Source organism: Talpa occidentalis, unplaced genomic scaffold, assembly GCF_014898055.3.
Source record: "Talpa occidentalis isolate TD23 unplaced genomic scaffold, MPIMG_talOcc4v2.1 talOcc4.13, whole genome shotgun sequence".
Taxonomy (NCBI): Eukaryota; Metazoa; Chordata; class Mammalia; order Eulipotyphla; family Talpidae; genus Talpa; species Talpa occidentalis.
Window position 1 is genome coordinate 20,317,067 of NW_023601322.1, and position 18,609 is coordinate 20,335,675.

The 18,609-nt window shown below is 41.1% G+C and overlaps 1 protein-coding gene across 1 annotated transcript in view; it reads left to right on the forward strand.

The window, feature by feature from the left end:
- The window catches only part of SKOR2 (SKI family transcriptional corepressor 2), a 40,564-nt gene that overhangs the window by 6,361 nt on the left and 15,594 nt on the right, over positions 1 to 18,609 (forward strand). The window contains 2 exon segments of the mRNA XM_037508554.2: positions 8,295 to 8,360; positions 8,739 to 8,837. Coding sequence (XP_037364451.2) covers positions 8,295 to 8,360; positions 8,739 to 8,837 — 165 coding nt within the window.

Here is an 18,609-nt window from a genome sequence, read left to right on the forward strand (position 1 = left end):
GGGAATAATTTGCACCAGACCATATATTTCACCTGGTTAAATAATAAATCATCATAAGTCTGTGTTAAACTCTAATCTACTTGGGTATGATTTTTGAAGGAAGTTAAAAGCAAATTCTATAAATATTCACGTACGTAGCTTTTCAAGAGGTAGCAGTGATTTTTACAAGATGTTGAGATAATTTGCTTGTTTTAAACTGTTAAATTTAAAGCCATTTCCATAGATTTAATGAGAAAATCCAAATTCCAAAGCCTGAAATCATTTCTCTTTAGGGACTTTAATTTCCTTGATTGCCTTAACAGTTGGTATTCAAAATTTTTATAAATTTTTAAGTTAACATTTCAACAGATGTACATACCCATTAGAAATCTAAATGTATTAGGACATACTGATATTTTACAGCAAGTGATATTCTCTTCAGTTCATGTTTTACAGCAGTCTATAGATTTGTTAAAAACTGAATTTCTCTTCTTCATCTTTCTCCGATTTGGATGACTGGGCTGGCATTCAATTTGAAAACAAGCTCCTCCTGGCCTTGGAAGGAGTTTGGTTTCCCCACACTTAATAAGTCTAGTAAACCCTGAAAAGCCATCAGAACTATAAGGATGGTAGGCAGAGTGAATAAAAACCATGGAGTCCACTGTTGTTTGATATTCACATGGAAATATAAATTCCAGGAGGAAGGAAGTAAAAGTATAGGCAGAATTGGGGTTCACATAAAAATTCCACAGCGCCTGGAGCTCGGGGCAATACAGTCAATAGTTATGTTAGTAATAACACCTAGTCATACTATTGATATATTACTAGTTCCTTGCTCACAATAATTAATTTGATACACATTCCCAGAGAAACTTGTTCCACATTGATTTTCCATATTACAGTTTTATTCTCACATTATTCAGGGAAGTGTGTAGGGAGTAGGTTATATCGTATTATTATCCTGTATTGAATGGAAGACAAGACTGAAAACATATTATTGAAATGAACACGTGTGCAGGTGAAGAACACAGTCTGTTAAATTTTTCTTGGAATCTTGCATCACAGGAACTTTATGGTAATGGTTCCTTAGCTGAGCATGTGTTGATGATGTTTGAAACACCAAAAAGTGTAAAAGAGTTTCTGTTATGGGACTTAACCTGCTGTTCCTTGGGCTGTCCAGGCTTTGGGAAAGATGAGCTCATTCATGCTCTTCATATTGAAATGCACATTTGAGAAAAGTCCGGAGTAGGCAAGCAGTGGGTCTACATTTTAATATTAATGTATTTACTTGTGATCTGATCCCAAGAATCCATTCATTTGGAAATTACCAAAAATCCAGCTTAACCAGAGATATTCTGAACATTTAGAATTTGCTGCTTTGAAGTGGTGGTACTAATAGAATGTTTTATCCAGTACGTCCTGCTTATTAATGGAGATATTTCTCTCCATGTAACAACTGCTAACCTCCAGGTCTACATGATGCCATTCATTTGTTTATTTATTCAGTTACTCCACAAATACTCCCTAATGCCTATTGTGTCCGCAAAGGTAGTTTGTTAGCCTCCAGGGATTCAGGGATAGAATCAATACCAGCTCCCTACTTAAAAGTTGATTCCAGTGGTAAGGAGGGGATAGATAAACTATAATGCAGTATGAATACTGTAATAGAGGTCCACACAAAATACCATTCGATAAGGCTTACATATGTTCCTTTCACCAGTGTTTAATTCAATCATTATTATTAGAAAATACTAGCATTTTACTTCAGTACCTATGCAGTATAACATAGAGGAATGAAATGTCTTTTAAACTACCCTGTAAGTCAGCATACAATTTTTTATTTGTATGATTTTTTTCAATCTAGTGATAATCATAAATGTAGTTTATCAGGAAATTTCTATGACCTTTCTCTAAACAAGTAAGGCTATAGATATATCTCTAAATGATCAATACTTGTTTTAACTGATCCCTAATGCAAATTCAGTTTGGCAACAATACTTCATTCCAGTTAATTTTTTAGTTCATCATTTTAATTAAGTTTCGCCTTCTTTCAGCCTTCAGCCTTATTGGTAACTGTTACTTTTCAGCAATTTCAGAGAGATTACATTCTAAAATAATTTTTAAAATCTTCCCTGTAAGTGGCCATGAGCCTTACACACAGTAGATTTCATACTTCTGTGTGATTAGAGGGACCAAATATGAAACCTTTAAGCAACCAAAATCCCCCCACAAACCAGTAGAACCTTTATCTATAGATCTCTTTAAAATTAAACCCATGCCTTAAAGCCAAGTCATATAGATTAGGGGGATGGTAGTTTGGTCAAAATATTACCTACTCAAAAATATAAATGACAGCATTTTGCTTGCAATCCCAGAGTAAGGTTTTGCATATCCATTTTGAATAACTTTAGTGAAGTTAAGTGATTTGAAATTGAATGCAGTGGGGTAAGCTGGTGAGACAGCTCAAAGCTATTGCAGGTCAAGGAAATCATGGAAAGTGGAGTCATCTCTCTTTCAATCCCTTTCATGGTAGACGCCAGCACCATTGCGCTCAGAGTCGGGCTGCATCTTGTTATATGTATAGAAGTTTTAAAATCAATTTGATTTTCACTGGTATGATTCTCTAGTGTACTTAATATGCTATGGACGGATTTCTGAGAATAGTAAGAAGCAGTTACACTTCTCATGAATATATAGCAGATGAGGCACTGTGATTTATTATTCCATTCTATTTCAGAACATGCTTATGATTTTTTTAAAAAAGGAAAAGAAGAAGAAAAATTCTGAAAAGCACAGGCCAGTAGGCCTGAGTTATAGTTCTCTCACTAGATGACTTTGGGTAAACCCTTTGACTACTCTGTGCCTTAGTTTATCCTCCTGTGAAATTGGATAAGACTCCCATTACTACCAATATTTTTATGAACAATGAATTCTGACCTCTTGCAATATATATATTCAAAATTAAATAATCTCCATATTGCAGATCCAGTTTCTTTTTATTTATGAAAAAAATTCCCTTCTTACTAATGGCTTTTTTTTTAAAAAAGTATTTGAAAGTCAAGGAGAGAGATAAGAACAATGAAAAACTCTGGGGGGGGGGAGTTAAATAACATTAACAGGCAACACAAGTTCTAAAAATCAAGAGAATTCTAAATGAATTCCAGATTCACTAATCAAAGATATTTGATATACTTATTCAAGCAGCTATGTGTATGTAACTCACAATAAATTTTGATCATGGACTGTAAAGTTTGCTTGAATTCATAGTTTACTCTAATGCCACCAGTATTAATCTTACTCTTGATCCTTTTTTTCCCTAATGGAGTTAATATTTGGTTAGTTCATTCTATAACCTATCTTCACCTGTGGTAGTGATTTCCTCTTCTGTTCTGTGACCTTACTGAATGTGCCAAGTGTGAGGGAGTTTAATGTAGAATTTTACACCAAAAAAAAATTAGCAAAAGCCTGTGTCCCATTGATAGAGGAGAAAATTATTTAACCTTGCTTTCTGGGTAATTGGTTTTTTAATGCCTTAATGCAAAGTGTTTTTAAAATCTTCCCTAAACCACATGTTGTTCTAAATTTTGCTTATTCTTAAATGTACTAGCTAGACTAACTGTAGATTAATTGTGGCCCTATGAAAATTGTGCCTTTAAGGTAGATTGTTAAAGAAAGAGAAAATTTAAAAATTCCAGAAAATCTAATTTAAAGTCAGATCACAAGATTTTAAAATACATGGCAGTTAAACATGTATAAATGGATCCTCTGTCTCAAGGAGGCCTAGCCCTGTGCAGGGTTTGTTGGGAGACCTGAGGGCATGGCATCAGTGGCAACCACAAGCAAAGACTGAAGTTTCCAGAACCGTTCATGCCTTCCCTTCCAGGATGGGCTTCTCTGCACCAGAACACATATGGTAGCACAGGAGTCCCCACAAACTATAGAACATCTGGATGCTAGACTAAAATTTTCATTCTTCATCCAAATAATAGAATACTTGTGTATCCTTTGCATAGACACAAATCCAAACCAAAATAGTTAAATTTAACCTTGAGTGTGAGATTAAATAACATTCTTTGTTTCTATGAAAGGAAACACTTTCTCCAAATATTTTCTACCAAGTGTTGTCAACCACAGTCCTGGGGCAACACAGAGGCCCATTCAGTGATAAGCAGTTTGCTGGTGCCTGGGGCTGCTGGTAGGGCAGCGCTTGGAGTGCTGGTTGCAGATTTGAGGGAGAATTTAAAAGAGAAATCACTAGTGTAACCTCTTACAACAACCCAGGACTTGCAATACCATACATTTGTATTTCTTTCCCAATCCAAACTCTTTCCACGTTTGTTCACAAACCAGGTTGATTTAAATTCAGTGCAGCAAGATTCTTGGAATTCATCCCTCCCTGGGGTAGATGAGGTGGAGGTTACCTGTCCAGCAGGGAGTCCCTACCCTCAGCATATTTTTGAGTTACAGAAGACCAGACTAGCATAGGGGAAACACTGGAATGTGGGGTACAAAGTGTCAAAGTAAGGACAAGAGACAACAGCACTTAGCATTTCAACTCAGGAAGGAATACAATAGATCAGCAGCATTCACAGAATTTGGGAAAGGTTTTACAAAGAGTAGAGATTTGGCATTTTGATTTTAGATGGAGGGAGAAGAAGAAGGAGGGTACCTTAGGCAAGAGAAATGACATAAGGCACAGCCAGCAGGTGTGAGAATAAATACCCAACTAGAGTGAAGGGTTTGTTTTTGCTGATAAAGACAAGTTGACTCAGATGGGACAAGGTGATGGGAGACCCTGGAGGCTCTGCGGGAGGAATTTAGAGTGGATTCTGCAATGTGGAGCATGGGGAGCCATTGCAGGTTCTCAAGCAGAGGTATATCATGATATTTCTAAAACAGGCACCCTTGAATCTGCTGGCTCTTTTAGGGAGCTGTTTTTCCAGATTTTTGTTCTAACCTGGGTATTCGAGTCTCCTCTTTTTGCCAGTTACTGCTCTTGTCTGCTTCAGCATGGCATAGTCTCACATCCCTCCCTCTTGTACTTCCAGATTCAAATGGCTGTGTGAGGGCAGAATCAAAGGTGGGGGGAACATCGGGGTAGAACATTCTTCTGGAATACTGGGAATGCCTGATGCTGGAGGACCCTAGAGGGTTCATGAAAACAGGACCATGTGGTTCCTGGCTCTCTGGCCTCCTCTACACTCAACATTGCCTGACCTCCCAGGGCCAGCAGGACTGATGGGCAACTGTGCTGGTCACAGTGATTGGCTCAGAGAACGTGAGCTTGTGGGGTGCTGATGAAGACATTTTCCTGAGCGGCTGCTCCAGTCTCATCAGTCCACGCCCCGATTACCCTTTACTCTTGAACTTTAAACCAACCAAAGATTTTCTTTTACAGTCTGATTTAAGATATGTTTTAAGTCAGGCCTTGACGATACATGTTTCTTCCACACTATAAGTTTCTCTCCTTTAATGCTGCAAAATTAAGATCTCTATATCCAGCCCACCTTTTTGCAATGTTTTTTAAAAGGGGAGAAACCAGATTGGGAAGAAATTCATTCATTCATTTTGGGAAAGTAAAATGCATCTAACCTGATGGAATATTTATAAAAATTGGAAACTCATTGTCAACTAAATCTCATTTATTTAATCTAGTATTAGACTGCCTTTTTTTTAACCAGATGGAAAACATTAGCAGTAATAGTGAACAAACATATCCAGGCTCCCAGAGGTCATTTTTAACCACCATTAACAATCTGGTTTCACAGATTAGTAATATACAAAAGGCAGCGGTCCAGTAAAAGATACATAAAAGGCAGCTGAAGCTTCTTTGCCCCTTATTTACCTAACATTCAGCTTCTTTAATAAAAAAAAAAATGACATTTGTGAGACAAGTTGTATCTTTTCAGCACAAAGGTGGTAGATTTTACCCAGAAGTTGCAGCAAAATATTTGTTTGAAATAGACACTGATGCAAAATATTAGTAAAACCTCCACAAAGCTGATGGAAAGAAAAGCTTATTATTAATGTCATCAGTAGATTTGCCTGTGGTTAATGTAGTTTCCATTTACTAGCTATTTGTTTAATGGTGTCATACCTATGTAAACCTCTTAACTGTGGAAAAGAAATGCATTTTTGTGTATCATATTTTAATTTTTTATTTAATAATCTAATTAAAATACAATATATGATAAAGAGTCCACGCAATGTGGTCATGAATTTTAAAAAAATCTGGTCTGTAATGTGATAAGAACATGACTTCTAAAGTTGTCTATTCAGAAACAAATGATCTCATTTAAATCCTTTTTTGAGTGATTGGGAAAGTTGTAGGATAAAACCTCATTATGCCTGTAGACAGCTGCAGATATGTACATGCTCATTTCTTCTCTTGTTCAGATTTCATACCATATTATGAAACTTCTATGCATTAACTGAGAATAGACATAACTACACATGATGTGCATTTACTTCCATTTCAAAATACCATTATTTTTGGTTTACATAATTATGATTTTTTTCAACCTCCAAGTTACTCTTCTTTCAGATACTGGTATTTTATAAGAATTATACCGAGGTCAATATTTAAAAGACTTCACAGATATTTCCTCATTATGTTCATATTATATGGAGCAGAAAAAAAAAGGTACTAACATTCGAGAGCCTGTAGAGAGAGGTCACATCCAAGATGAGCGTGAGAATGAAGTTGCGCAAATATGATCTACATAGTAGAGAAAATCCTACTGGGGATCCATGGATATTATTGTCCTAGTGATGGGGAACTAGGGAAAGTGCCTTCTCCCAGCTATACACATTTGGGGGAATAGTTGCATATATGTATAGTTACATATAAGTATTGTATACACACATATGCACAGGCACACATACTTCATCAGGTGGATTGCAGAACTGCTGTTTATAATAGCACATTGGGGATTTTCCTGTCTGTCCTTGATACCGTAGGCCCCTGCTCTGGAGATATTGTTTCCTTCTTTGAAGAAATTTTACCTTGACAGTGAAATCTCCCAGTATTTCTACAAGTGCTTGGGGCTATTACATTCCATTTCTTGCTGAAGAAGGGAAATGAATAAATAGTGAGGAGAGAATTGAAATGATACATTCTGAACTGTGCTATAATTTAGAATTTACAAGCTCCTGGGGTCCCTTTCATGACAACCAGACACTTTATTGAATACCTGTTATGTGTTCACTGTGCTGGGCACTGGGCATGCAGGGAAGGCTATAGCAGGCCACCTAGTAGAAGGGGAAGGTGGGTAAGCAAACTGTACCAGGAACCAGAGGAAGCTGCTAAACCAGTGCCAACCCACCCACCCCACCCCAGGGAGGAGGGGGGAAATCCACAGAACCTCAGAGCATCCTTGTCTTTAGATAGAAATGAAAAGCTTAACTAAATTATGTGACTAGTTGAAGATGTAAGATTGAAACCTGAAAAAAATTGGATTAGCTGAATGATTGAATTTTTTAATTTATTTATCTTTTCTGATTTATGGAGACTCAGTTTATGAATGCAGGTAAGTACGTTTTCTTTGACATCATCATTCGAATTAGCACATAAGCAAAATAGATGGAACAATCTAAACTTTATCTCCAACATAGTTTCTATGGGTCAAAGGCAATAGTTAAGAAACTATCAGTGAGTATGTGAATATGACAAAGTAACATGAGATAACTTCACATCTCTGTCTTAGATTGATGTCTTTTCTATCAATTAGGAAATTGTCAATTATTAAGAAGTTATTAGGAAATCACTATCTATTATTAGGAAAGCACTTATAATCACTCCAGGCTTATAATCACTCCAGCTCCCAAGGACAACAGAAGTCTTCTCCTACTTCTTTTTCACTGCTCCAAATTTTGGCATTCCAGGAAGGGGAGAGGCTTCAGCTTGGATGGCTCCTAGGGAGCCTTCTGGTTAGTTGCTGGCTTTTTCCCTTCTAGAAGGAGTGGAACTCTGAATTTCTGCCAGAAGTGTTGATTGTTTACAACTAAGTTTGTAATTACCTTCAGCAGAAAGGATGGATCCTTGTAGGAGTAGAGCTAACTTTGGGAACCTGCTTTCAGGGAGCTGCCCTCACAGGCCAGGTACCTTCACCTTCCAGAGGTGCCCTCACCTTCTAGAGAGCCCCACTAAGGTCCAGAGGGATTATGCACACATAAATGAGGATAACATTTGGTTATGAGGACTTCTGCCTTCAAGCTATGTTAAATAAGCTCTTATGCAAATAGTAAAAGAAAACGAAAACTTTCAGAAAATAACCTACACAAAACTGATATTTTTTCTCTCTTTTTTTTTTAAGGTGAACACACACAAGAAACAAATTCACCTCATTCGCTCAAAAAGGATGTAGAAAATATGGGGAAAGGTAAGGAAGTTTTAATTCTATAGAACTTCTCTTAGCTTTAAAAGACTATAGAGATAATAGGAGGATATTTTTGTTCTGCTCCATATTTTAAGCTTGACAAGCAACATATGAATAATATATGGACCATTGGGTGGATATAATTGAGATTAATGCATACATATCAATCAATACATGACACTGTAATATAATACTTTAAAATAATATATTACATTGATTTATATTCATGGATTTCTGCACAAAATCTATCCTATGTCTATGCAACACTTTTTAAACTGGTAAAATATTTTGTCTTATAATAATAAATTGCCATATATAACAGTTCTCTGGAGAGTTATTTGTAAAGATTAGTAAAATGACTCTTCTTTTTTTCTTTATTAGAAGAACTTCAGAAGGTTTTATTTGAACAAATAGATTTACGGAGACGACTAGAACAAGAATTCCAAGTCTTGAAAGGAAATACATCTTTTCCAGTATTCAGTAAGAAATCACTTTTGTTTCATTACTTTCATGATACTTGATAAGATTTCTTTTATTAAGCTTAAGAAGATACTTCTAAGTATTAAGTGACTATATACAGTACCCCATGGCCTCTGTTTAAATATTCAGAAATTTTGGCCTCTTATTTATGCTGAGTCTGTGCAGCGATAAAACTATCTTACAAAAACCTTGTGGCACTATTGTTTTCTTGTGTGTTTATCTTTATGCATTTTCGTTTATATTTCAAATATATATGAAAATATACTATTATCTAGGTAGGTATGTTTAAATATTTAAGTGTATTTAGATTATGTATTTTAGAGCAAAATAATTACTTGGGTTGTTTTTTTTTCTTGAAAGTAGGGAGGAAAAGGATTAGTTTTTATTCTCCAATAATACTGGAGAGCTACCTCGTGCTTAAAATAGATATAAAAAAGAAGATTTTAAATAATTACAGGTGCACATACCTATTTTATTCATTTAAATTAGTATGATTTTAGCAATTTTGGGTTCTTGGTCTATATTAAATGTTAAAATTCCATCATAAATTTAGAGACAGATGACACTGTGGTGTAAAAACTGTTGGTTCTACTCCCAGAGTGTGGCAATTTCACACTTTATGATAGGTGTCCAGATTTCTAAAAATCACAGCTTTGGGTCATATTTGGACAAACATCCCAGTAGTATTTTTCCAAACTTTTTGGAGTTTCATTTAGTCATAATCCCCTCTCCAAAGAAAGGGAAGCTGGGAAGAAAGTAGCATGTGAGCTTATATTTCAAATTCTATAAATTTAATATTAAATTTCTGGACTTTTTTTAGTACGTCAGTATGCCCCTTGTTATTAATCCAAGCATCACAAAACTCATGTTGATTTCTGGTGCTAAAAGTCGCAGATCTGAAAGAATTTTTAATTGTGACAATTTTAATAATTGTGCATGACTGCATTCATGATGGATTCTCAAATGTAACTGTCAGCACAACAGAAAGGTGTGCCCTCTCGGTAGTGTTTTTGACTAGTACCAGGTTTTCTGTGATATGTCAAACTGAATCCCAGATATGTCAGAGCCAGGTGAAAATGAAGTGAGAGCTCTGACTGCAAAGAGCAGTGGGGTCTGCCAAGTTTGTGATCCTCAAGGCCCACCTGGGAGGTTTGGAATTCAGGGTGCTCAGTATTTTAAATTCAGAGGATGCCTGCTGAGGCTTCAAAAAAGCTCTAGTTGGGCCTTCCTGGTGGCACAGCGGTTGAGCGCTGGGTTGCGAAGCTGCCCACAGCCTCCATAGCGCCGGTTCGATCGCCGGCCACCAGCGAGGGTCCCATATGGCGTGCAGACCTCTCCTGCCGCCCGCTGCTCCCCTCAGCAGTATATTTCGTCAGTCTGTCTGCTCTGCTCTCCGCTCTGACTCTGGTGAATTCTCTCACCCTCCCGCGCTTCTGACTGTACCCAGTGCTTGTATAAATAAATCAATAAATCTTTAAAAAAAAAAAAAAAGTTCTAGTTCTAGTGGTGGAGGGTGGACAGTAGCTTTTGAGAGGCTATTGGGTTCCCCAGGATATTTGTAGCTTCAAGAGAAAGAGACACATTAAAAAAGCCCTTGAAATCTTTAAAAACCTGGTGCTTCCAAAGGATCCAGAAATCTCTAACTTATAAAACAGCAATGAGCAAGCCCTGAAGGATTTGTTTCCCCTTTAGGCTGACGCTTGTCTGACCACTGAAAGCTGCTTTCAGATCCAGCAGAGTACTGCCAAGTCCCGCGAACCCCTCAGGTGCTCACCTAACTCCTGGTGCAGCCAGTGTACTGCGACTAACCATTAATAAAAGCTAATCACTTCTAAGGAATTAAATAAGTTGTAATAATTTATACATTTTCCTTATTAGCTGCTCTGCCATAAAAACGTATCTGGTTTCCTGTTTTTTAAAAAACTAGGAGTGTTAGTACAACGAGCCAGTCTCTATCCGGACCTATCATTTATCCCTTGATCTGAATTAAAATAAATGTGATTGCCAGACATATGAAATACTTCAACCAAACAACAAATTTCCCTATTTTTCCTCTACAATCTGCTCTGCTGACCAAGGAAGTGGCATGTGTGTGCCCAAGTTTGAATAATGCGTGGTTTAGACATACCACAAAGAGGCAGTTAATTTCACACCAATGAAAACAGCATCTGCACATGATGTGCTTGTTAAATAAATGCAGGAGGCCATGAGGCTGGCGGACAGATTTAGATTGACTCAGATGCAAAAGGGGAAACGCAACTTTGTAAAGCCACCTCAGAGGAAGCATAAAGAATCCCACCAGGGTTTGCAGAGCTTTTTACTAGGAGGTGGACAGACATTCAAGTCACGATGCCTAAACTCAGTCCACTTACAACACTGTGTAGCCTGTGTTGATTAGGGATCCAGGCTCAAGAATCAAGCAGACCCGAGCTCGTGTGGGAGTCCTGCTACTTCCTGCTTGCAGGACTTTGGAAACCTTAAAAGTGGCCAGCTACTTCCTGTCTCCAAGGAAGATGAGAGGACTAAATGAAATGGTTCTCGTGAAGTGCAGCAGACATCCCTAGCCCAGGGTAAGAGCTCAGCAACAGCTGCTGAGACGATGGTGCTGATAAGGAAGCAGGAGCGGGAAGAGTGAGCACTGAGCTGTAGAAAGCATTTCTAAAATGGGTCCAACTTTCTGCGTTTCTCTTGGGCTGCTTGTGGTTCTGAGAGTTAATGAGGACCGCAGGGTTGAATCCCGGGAGTGGAGAGGGTTAGGGTAAAGAATAGGAGAAATGTCGAGGAGGAAGAGGTTAGGGTAAAGAATAGGAGAAATGTAGAGGAGGAAGGATAATATAGGGTATCCTCCTATACCCTATATTATTATAGCATCCATCCCTTTGCTGTAGCTTTTCATTCAGGAGGAAGGCACAAGTCTCCATCTTGGGAGGCAGTGGGCGAGGGGGAAGAACAAGCTTGTCTCTACCTACTGGGACAGAGGCTTCCAGAACAGCTCTCCACGAATACTTCTGCATGACCCTGATGAGGAAATCCAGGGAGGAGAAAAGAAGATAAAACAGCAGGGCAGGGTCTCCCTGGTGGCGCAAGGGGTTAAGCACCACACTATGAAGCAATCCGCAGCCTCTGCAGCACGAGTTCAATCCCCGGCCAGCCAGGGAGCAACCCACATGGTGAGGCAGACCTCTCCTGTCTCGCCAACAGCTCCCCTAGGCAGTGTCTTCGGTCCATCCGCCTGTTCTGCTCCCTGCTCTGTCTCTGGTGAATTCTCTCACCCTCCTGCACATCTGGTCTATACCCCAGTTCTAGTATAAATAAATAAATCTCAAAAAAAAAAAAAAAAACAGCAGGGCAAAGGAAGCATTTAGCTTTAGGGTGGGGGCAGAGATGCATTGTGGTTCGTAGTGAGCTGAGGGCTCCAACTTTGGACACTGACTCTCCCACTGAGTAACATTAGGCAAGTTACTGAACCTCCTTTTCAACTGTAAAACAATACTACTACCTTCCTCACGGGCTGCTGAACGAGTGAAATGTAATAAAATGTTTAGCATAGTGACCGATCCATAGTCATGTGGGTTTTTCTGCTCATACCATTTTAAAGTTTGTTACTTATGTTCCTGCAGGGACTTTATAGTAAACTAGCTGCTATTAGAAGCCAGGACTTCTACAGATTTTATTGGGCCGTAGTTTAGAATTGTGGAACAGGCAGTGAAACTTGTTTTGAGACCGGACCATAAGTCTAGCTGACAAACTGGATAGGACATGAGAAGAAAGGTGTGGAGGGCGTCTCCAGGAAAAGCAGGTGAAATGTAGAACAGAGAAATAGGTATTTGGAGGAAAAGGGTGAGAAGAAGCTTCACCATCATCAAGGTCACTCTAAGGGCAGCAGGTCAGACGTTGTTCAGTGTCAGTCATGTTCAGTTGGTCAGGAGTGAATGGTGAGGGAGCCTGCCTCCCAGAGGCCACCATTCCAGACTCTTCCATTAATGACTGGTTTCATCTGCAAATCCTGAAGGCACTGGTGCCTCCTCATTGTGTCCACCTTCTCTAGAGAGTCGCTTCTGGTTCCTTTCTCCTCTGATACCCTATATTATTATAGCATCCATCCCTTTGCTGTAGCTTTTCATTCATTGTATTTTCTTCCCACTAACCATCAGTGTAGCCTAAGGGTCGAGCCCAGAACCTGGGACTTGTAAAGATTGCAAGATGAGGGCCTCCCCGGTGGCACAGCGGTTGAGTGCTGGGCTGCAAAGCTGCCCGCAGCCTCTGCAGCGCTGGTTCGATCCATGGCCACCAGGCGAGGGTCCCACATGGCGTGCAGACCTCTCCTGCCGAGCCCACTGCTCCCTTCCGCAGTGTACTTCATCAGTCTGCCTGTTCTGCCTCCTGCTCTGGCTCTGGTGAATTCTCTCACCCTCCCGCGCTTCTGACTGTACCCAGTGCTTGTATAAATAAATAAATAAATCTTTTAAAAAAAATTGCAAGATGAGGCAATGAGTGGAGCTCATCCTCACGCTCTCCATCTCCTGTGTCCCCACAGTAGGGCACCCAGGGTCCTCACTTTTCTTCCTCACTCTTCCCCATCCGTCCCTCTCTTCTAAAACTTTACTTTTGACTCAAGAAGTTACAGTAAGTTGTTGTTGCAGATCATATGTGTCTAATTTAACTCCTGACTGACTCTTAGAAGTCTGCAGAACTGAACCACCCTGCCTCTCCACTTATTTCTACCTCGCCTGCTCAGCTCCACTTACCTGCAGGCCGCCCTCTCTCCCCTCACTTTCCACCTCTGCAAACTGTGCTCTAATTTGGATGCCTCCCCTCAGCAAGGTCCCCTCATCATTCAGGATATTCAAGGTCCTCCACCTCCAGGAAGTCTTCCAGCTCTCACAGTAAGGTACTCTTTGCTGAAGTCCCACTGTGTTTAGTTCTAGTTCTCCAGGTGTGCTGTGGGGACTCCTCCCTTAGTTATTTCCCACAGGCTACCCACCTTTACCCCGAGGCTTTGTAGATAGGTCCAGGAAAGGATGTTCTTCCCTTGTTGCCCACACAGTACCTGGCATGTTGTGGGCACATAACATACTGTCAGTAAATGGTTTATATAAAGTTTGGTATCACACTCAAAAAGAATAAAACTGACAACAGAGGAGATTGGCTCACTAACAACTGTTGGATACAGGAAGTGAGTGAGGACTCCTGAATCCTGTCCTTGGATGTGCAGGGATGAGGACACATCCATGGCACTGGAGAGAGCAAGGTGGAAGGACCAGCCATTCATGACAGAGAAGGCCTCACCTCTGGGGCTTTATGAAAAACCCAAGCTGTCGATTTTGACCATGTCATCATTTTAGATTCTTTTTCCCCCTCTCATCTTTTTTTTTTTTTTAATTAAATTTATTGATTTAATTTCTCACATTATGGCTAATTTTTGGACAGCATTTGACCTCTCCCCTTTAGCATTTATGTATACTCTCCCAATTTACTGATAAAGTCACTTCACATTACAAACAAGCTACATTCCTCTGCTGGAATATGGTTGTCCCTCATCTTTCACCTGTCGCTGTCACCGATTTCATTCTACATTCCGTAGTTTCCATCCTTCCTTCCTCTTTCTTGCTGGAGGAGGAGGCGAAATGAAGGAATTCTAAAACACTGTACAGATCAAAAGTCTCAGTAGTTGTTTATTTATTTATTTTTTAAAGATTTATTTTATTTATTTATTTATTCATACAAGCACTGGGTACAGTCAGAAGTGCAGGAGGGTGAGAGAATTCACCAGAGCCAGAGCGGGGAGCAGAGCAGGCAGAAGGACGGAAGTACACTGCTGAGGGGAGCGGCGGGTGGCAGGAGAGGTCTGCGCGCCATGTGGGACCCTCCTTCGGTGGCCGGGGAGCAGGTGGGGATCGAACTGGCGCTGCAGAGGCCGCGGGCAGCTTCGCAACCCAGCACTCAACCACTGCGCCACCGGGGAGGCCCCTCAGTAGTTGTTTAAAAGTGATGTTAACAAAATAAAAAAAAACTGTTTTGTTCTGTTTTTTACTTAGCTGATGAACCAGCTAAAGCTGGTGGGTCTGCTTCCACTGGTCCCAGGATGGTGGTCTGGATACTTTTATTTTTTTTGCACATAGAAGAACAGGGGTGTGGGGAGGGGGTGAGAGGACTCACCAGTGACAGAGTGGGGAGCAGAACAGGCGGATCTACTGAAATGCACTGCTGAGGGGAGCAGCGGGCAGGACAGCAGAGGTCTGCGGCATCATATGTGGGTCAGCTCTCTGGACGGGGATTGAACTCAGGCATAGTGGTGTAGCGCTGAGACTTAACCCCTAGGCCATCAGGGGTGCTTTTTAGGCTGTGTATGTGTAAAGGCAGGACAGGACACAGTGCAGGTTTTCTGATCCCATGCAGACCGGGTAAAGGAGGAGTCAGAGTCCTCAGTGGTTTTTTGCAGGTCTTTTATTGGGGTTCACCAGGCATATGGCAGGCGGGGGAGCTGGGGGCTGGGAGGCTGGCAGGCCTCCCAGCCCCCAGCAAGTCTTTTCTCTATCTGGGCTCTCTGGCGTTCGTTCTGCTGCTTCTCGGCTTCTCTTTCGGCTTCTGCTTCAGCTTCTGCTGGCGTCCCCGTGACGCTGCCCTTAAAAGCACAGTCTTAGCCCAGGTGTACCCACTCCAGGTGCCCGCCATCAGGCATGCATTCAGGATCAAGGGTTCCGTCATCTATCCTGATTGCGGGAGGGCAGAAAAGCCTGATTTTTTTACCTTACCCTACAGTATGCCTTGGCTTTTCAAACCAAGTTCCAGCCCTTGGCAGCGTTGGGCAGCAGGCAGCTCTTTGGTGCTTTTCTCTGCTACCTCCTTTCAAACATTGGGTTTTAAGGGTATATCAGAGAAATCAGTTTAATTAGTTTCATCTTCTCCAGTTAAATTGTGCCCGCATCAGCCTTTAGGACATAGCAAAAATTTGACTTTTTTTATTTGCCACTGAATAATCTTTAAATCACAAAAGGTATTCACATGCATATTGTAGAAAATCTTAAGTATATAGAAACGCTAAGGAAATAAGAAAAAAAAATCACCCCAAGTCTTGCCACTTAGAGATTAACAAAGTTAACATGTGGAGTTTCAGCCTTTTTAATGCATATTAAATCCTTTTTAAAAAACAAGGTGAAATCTTATACACAGTCATTTTAACCCTCCTTTTTTCCCTCTTAGAATGAGCCTCCTCACTGCATAGTAGTCTACATGTGTGCTTACTTTGGACATTAAAATTTGCTTAAGTTTTAGATGAACATCATCAGAACTAAATCTTTGCACATATCTATGTTTGTTTCTATAGGATAAACATCTTTAAAAACTATGCTTAAAGAGAAGGACCTTTTAAAAGTTTTTCATGCATAATTTTGAGTGGTTTTCTGGAATGGTTACACTAATTATATGCCCATCCTTTAATGTTATCTTTTAATCTTTGCTAAGGTATATGGAAAAAGTGGTACTTCATATTATCTCTTTTCCTTCATTGCCAGGGATGCTGACACTTATCTATTCTGTAGTTTTTCCTCATTTCCTTTCATGTATTCATTTTCTTATTGATCTATATGAAGTCTTGATAGATACTAACAGAATTTTTTTTAATATTTATTTATTTATGCATACAAGAACTGGGGTACAGAGTAGAAGGGGGTGGGGGGTGAGAGAATTCACCAGAGGCAGAGTAGGGAGCAAAACAGGCAGATTAGGCAGATTAATTGAAATACACTGCTGAGGGGAACAGCGGGATTGCCAGGAGAGGTCTGCTGCGCCATGTTGTTAGCTCTCTGGCTGGGGATCAAACTCATCGTTCAGAGGCTGCAGACAGCTTCATAGGTTGCGTCTTAACCTCTTGCACCCCCAGGGAGGCCCTACTAACAGAATTCTTTATCATGTCACCAATATTCTTTAATTTTCATCATTTACCTTTAAGTGCTGACTGGTGTTTTAGGAGTTGAATTTGTTTGTAAATAGTCATACAAACATTTAAATTTTTTAAATTTTAACTTAAAGAATTTATTAAGTGTGCCAACACAGAGCAATGTCATGAATTAAGTAAGGGCAGTACTCATCGTTCCACTCTGAACTGCCCTTAGCTATTTCCCCCTCCAAATTCAGAATCTTCTGGAAGCTCAGGGAGGTGTGCCAGAGAGGTCAGCTTCTTGCAACCCCTCATCCCCAATCCATATCAATTTACCACCTGGTAAGAGGCACCTCAAGGGCCTAGATGGACATAGGGACCTACTGGGATGCAGGGACAGTCTCTTCTTCACAGAAGGAGACCCACTTGGGATGTGCTCTGGTGATGGGGAAACACACTGATTTTCCTGGAGGCACTCAGGCCCAGGTATATGTCAGGGCCTTGCGACTGTGATAACTGTAAAAAGCAGGCTCCCCTGTGGCCCTGTGCCCAGCGCGTGGGCTTTGACCTGCCTCCAGAGTATCCTGTGGTGGCAGAGTGGGTGCTATTGTAAATCAAAACCATATGCACCCCCCACACACACACGCTTCCCAGCACAGGAAAGACTGGAGCTCACCCACACCAGCACACTTGTTATCAAACTTTAAAGCACTAGAGCAAGAAAGGCCCTCACAGAGCACATGGTCCCACGCCCTTCTTGTTTGGAAGAAGTTCTGAGCCGGGATTGGGGTAATTACTGCCGGTGGCAGAAACCAGACCTCTGGTGCATACTTAATGCTCTTTTCACTCTTCCTTCCCTAAGGAACCCCTGCTGTGTGCCAAGCACTGTGGTGGACTTGGGAAATTTGAAAAATGTTTACCTTCCTGCCCTCCAAGAACTCAGCTGTTTAGCGAAGAAATAGCTAATCAGAGTTGGCTCATACAGACCCAACCCCCCATGTGCTACGGGCACATCACTATGGTCTGTGCAGAGCACTGAAGGGGCTCAAGGAAAGGATGGCTAATTTGGCATAAGATGGCAGGAGAACTGAGAATTTCTTTTTTTTTTTGAAGATGTATTTATTTATGCATACAAGAGCTGGGGTGTAGGCCAGAGATGCAGAGGAATGAGAAGATTCACCAAAGACAGAGTGGGGAGGGCCTCCCTGGTGGCACAAGGGGTTAAGACACAGCCCATGAAGCTGTCCACAGCCACTGTGGCATGAGTTCGATCCCCAGCCAGGGAGCTACCCACATGGCACAGCAGACCTCTCCTGATTCGTCTGTTGATTCCCCTCAGCAGTGTATTTCAGTCAGTCTGCCTGTTCTGCTCCCCACTGTCTCTGGTGAATCCTCTCACCCCCCCCCACTCCTCTGGCCTGTGCCCCGGCTCTTGTATTCATAAATAAATAAATCTTTTTAAAAAAAAAACATAGTGGGGGGCCTCCCCGGTGGCGCAGCGGTTGAGCGCTGGGTTGCGAAGCTGCCCGCAGCCTCTGCAGCGCCGGTTTGATCCCCGGCTGCTCCCCGGCCACCAGAGGAGGGTCCCGCATGGCGCGCAGACCTCTCCTGCCGCCCGCTGCTCCCCTCAGCAGTGTACTTTGGTCCTTCTGCCTGCTCTGCTCCCCGCTCTGGCTCTGGTGAATTCTCTCACCCTCCCGCGCTTCTGACTGTACTCAGTGCTTGTATAAATAAATAAATCTTTAAAAAAAAAAAAAAAACATAGTGGGGAGCAGAACAGGCAGATCCATTGAAACACAATGCTGAGCGGAGCAGCGAGTGAGACAGGAGAGGTCTGCTGCGCCATGTGGGTCACCAATCTGGCCCGCTGCATGAGATCAAACTCATGCTGCA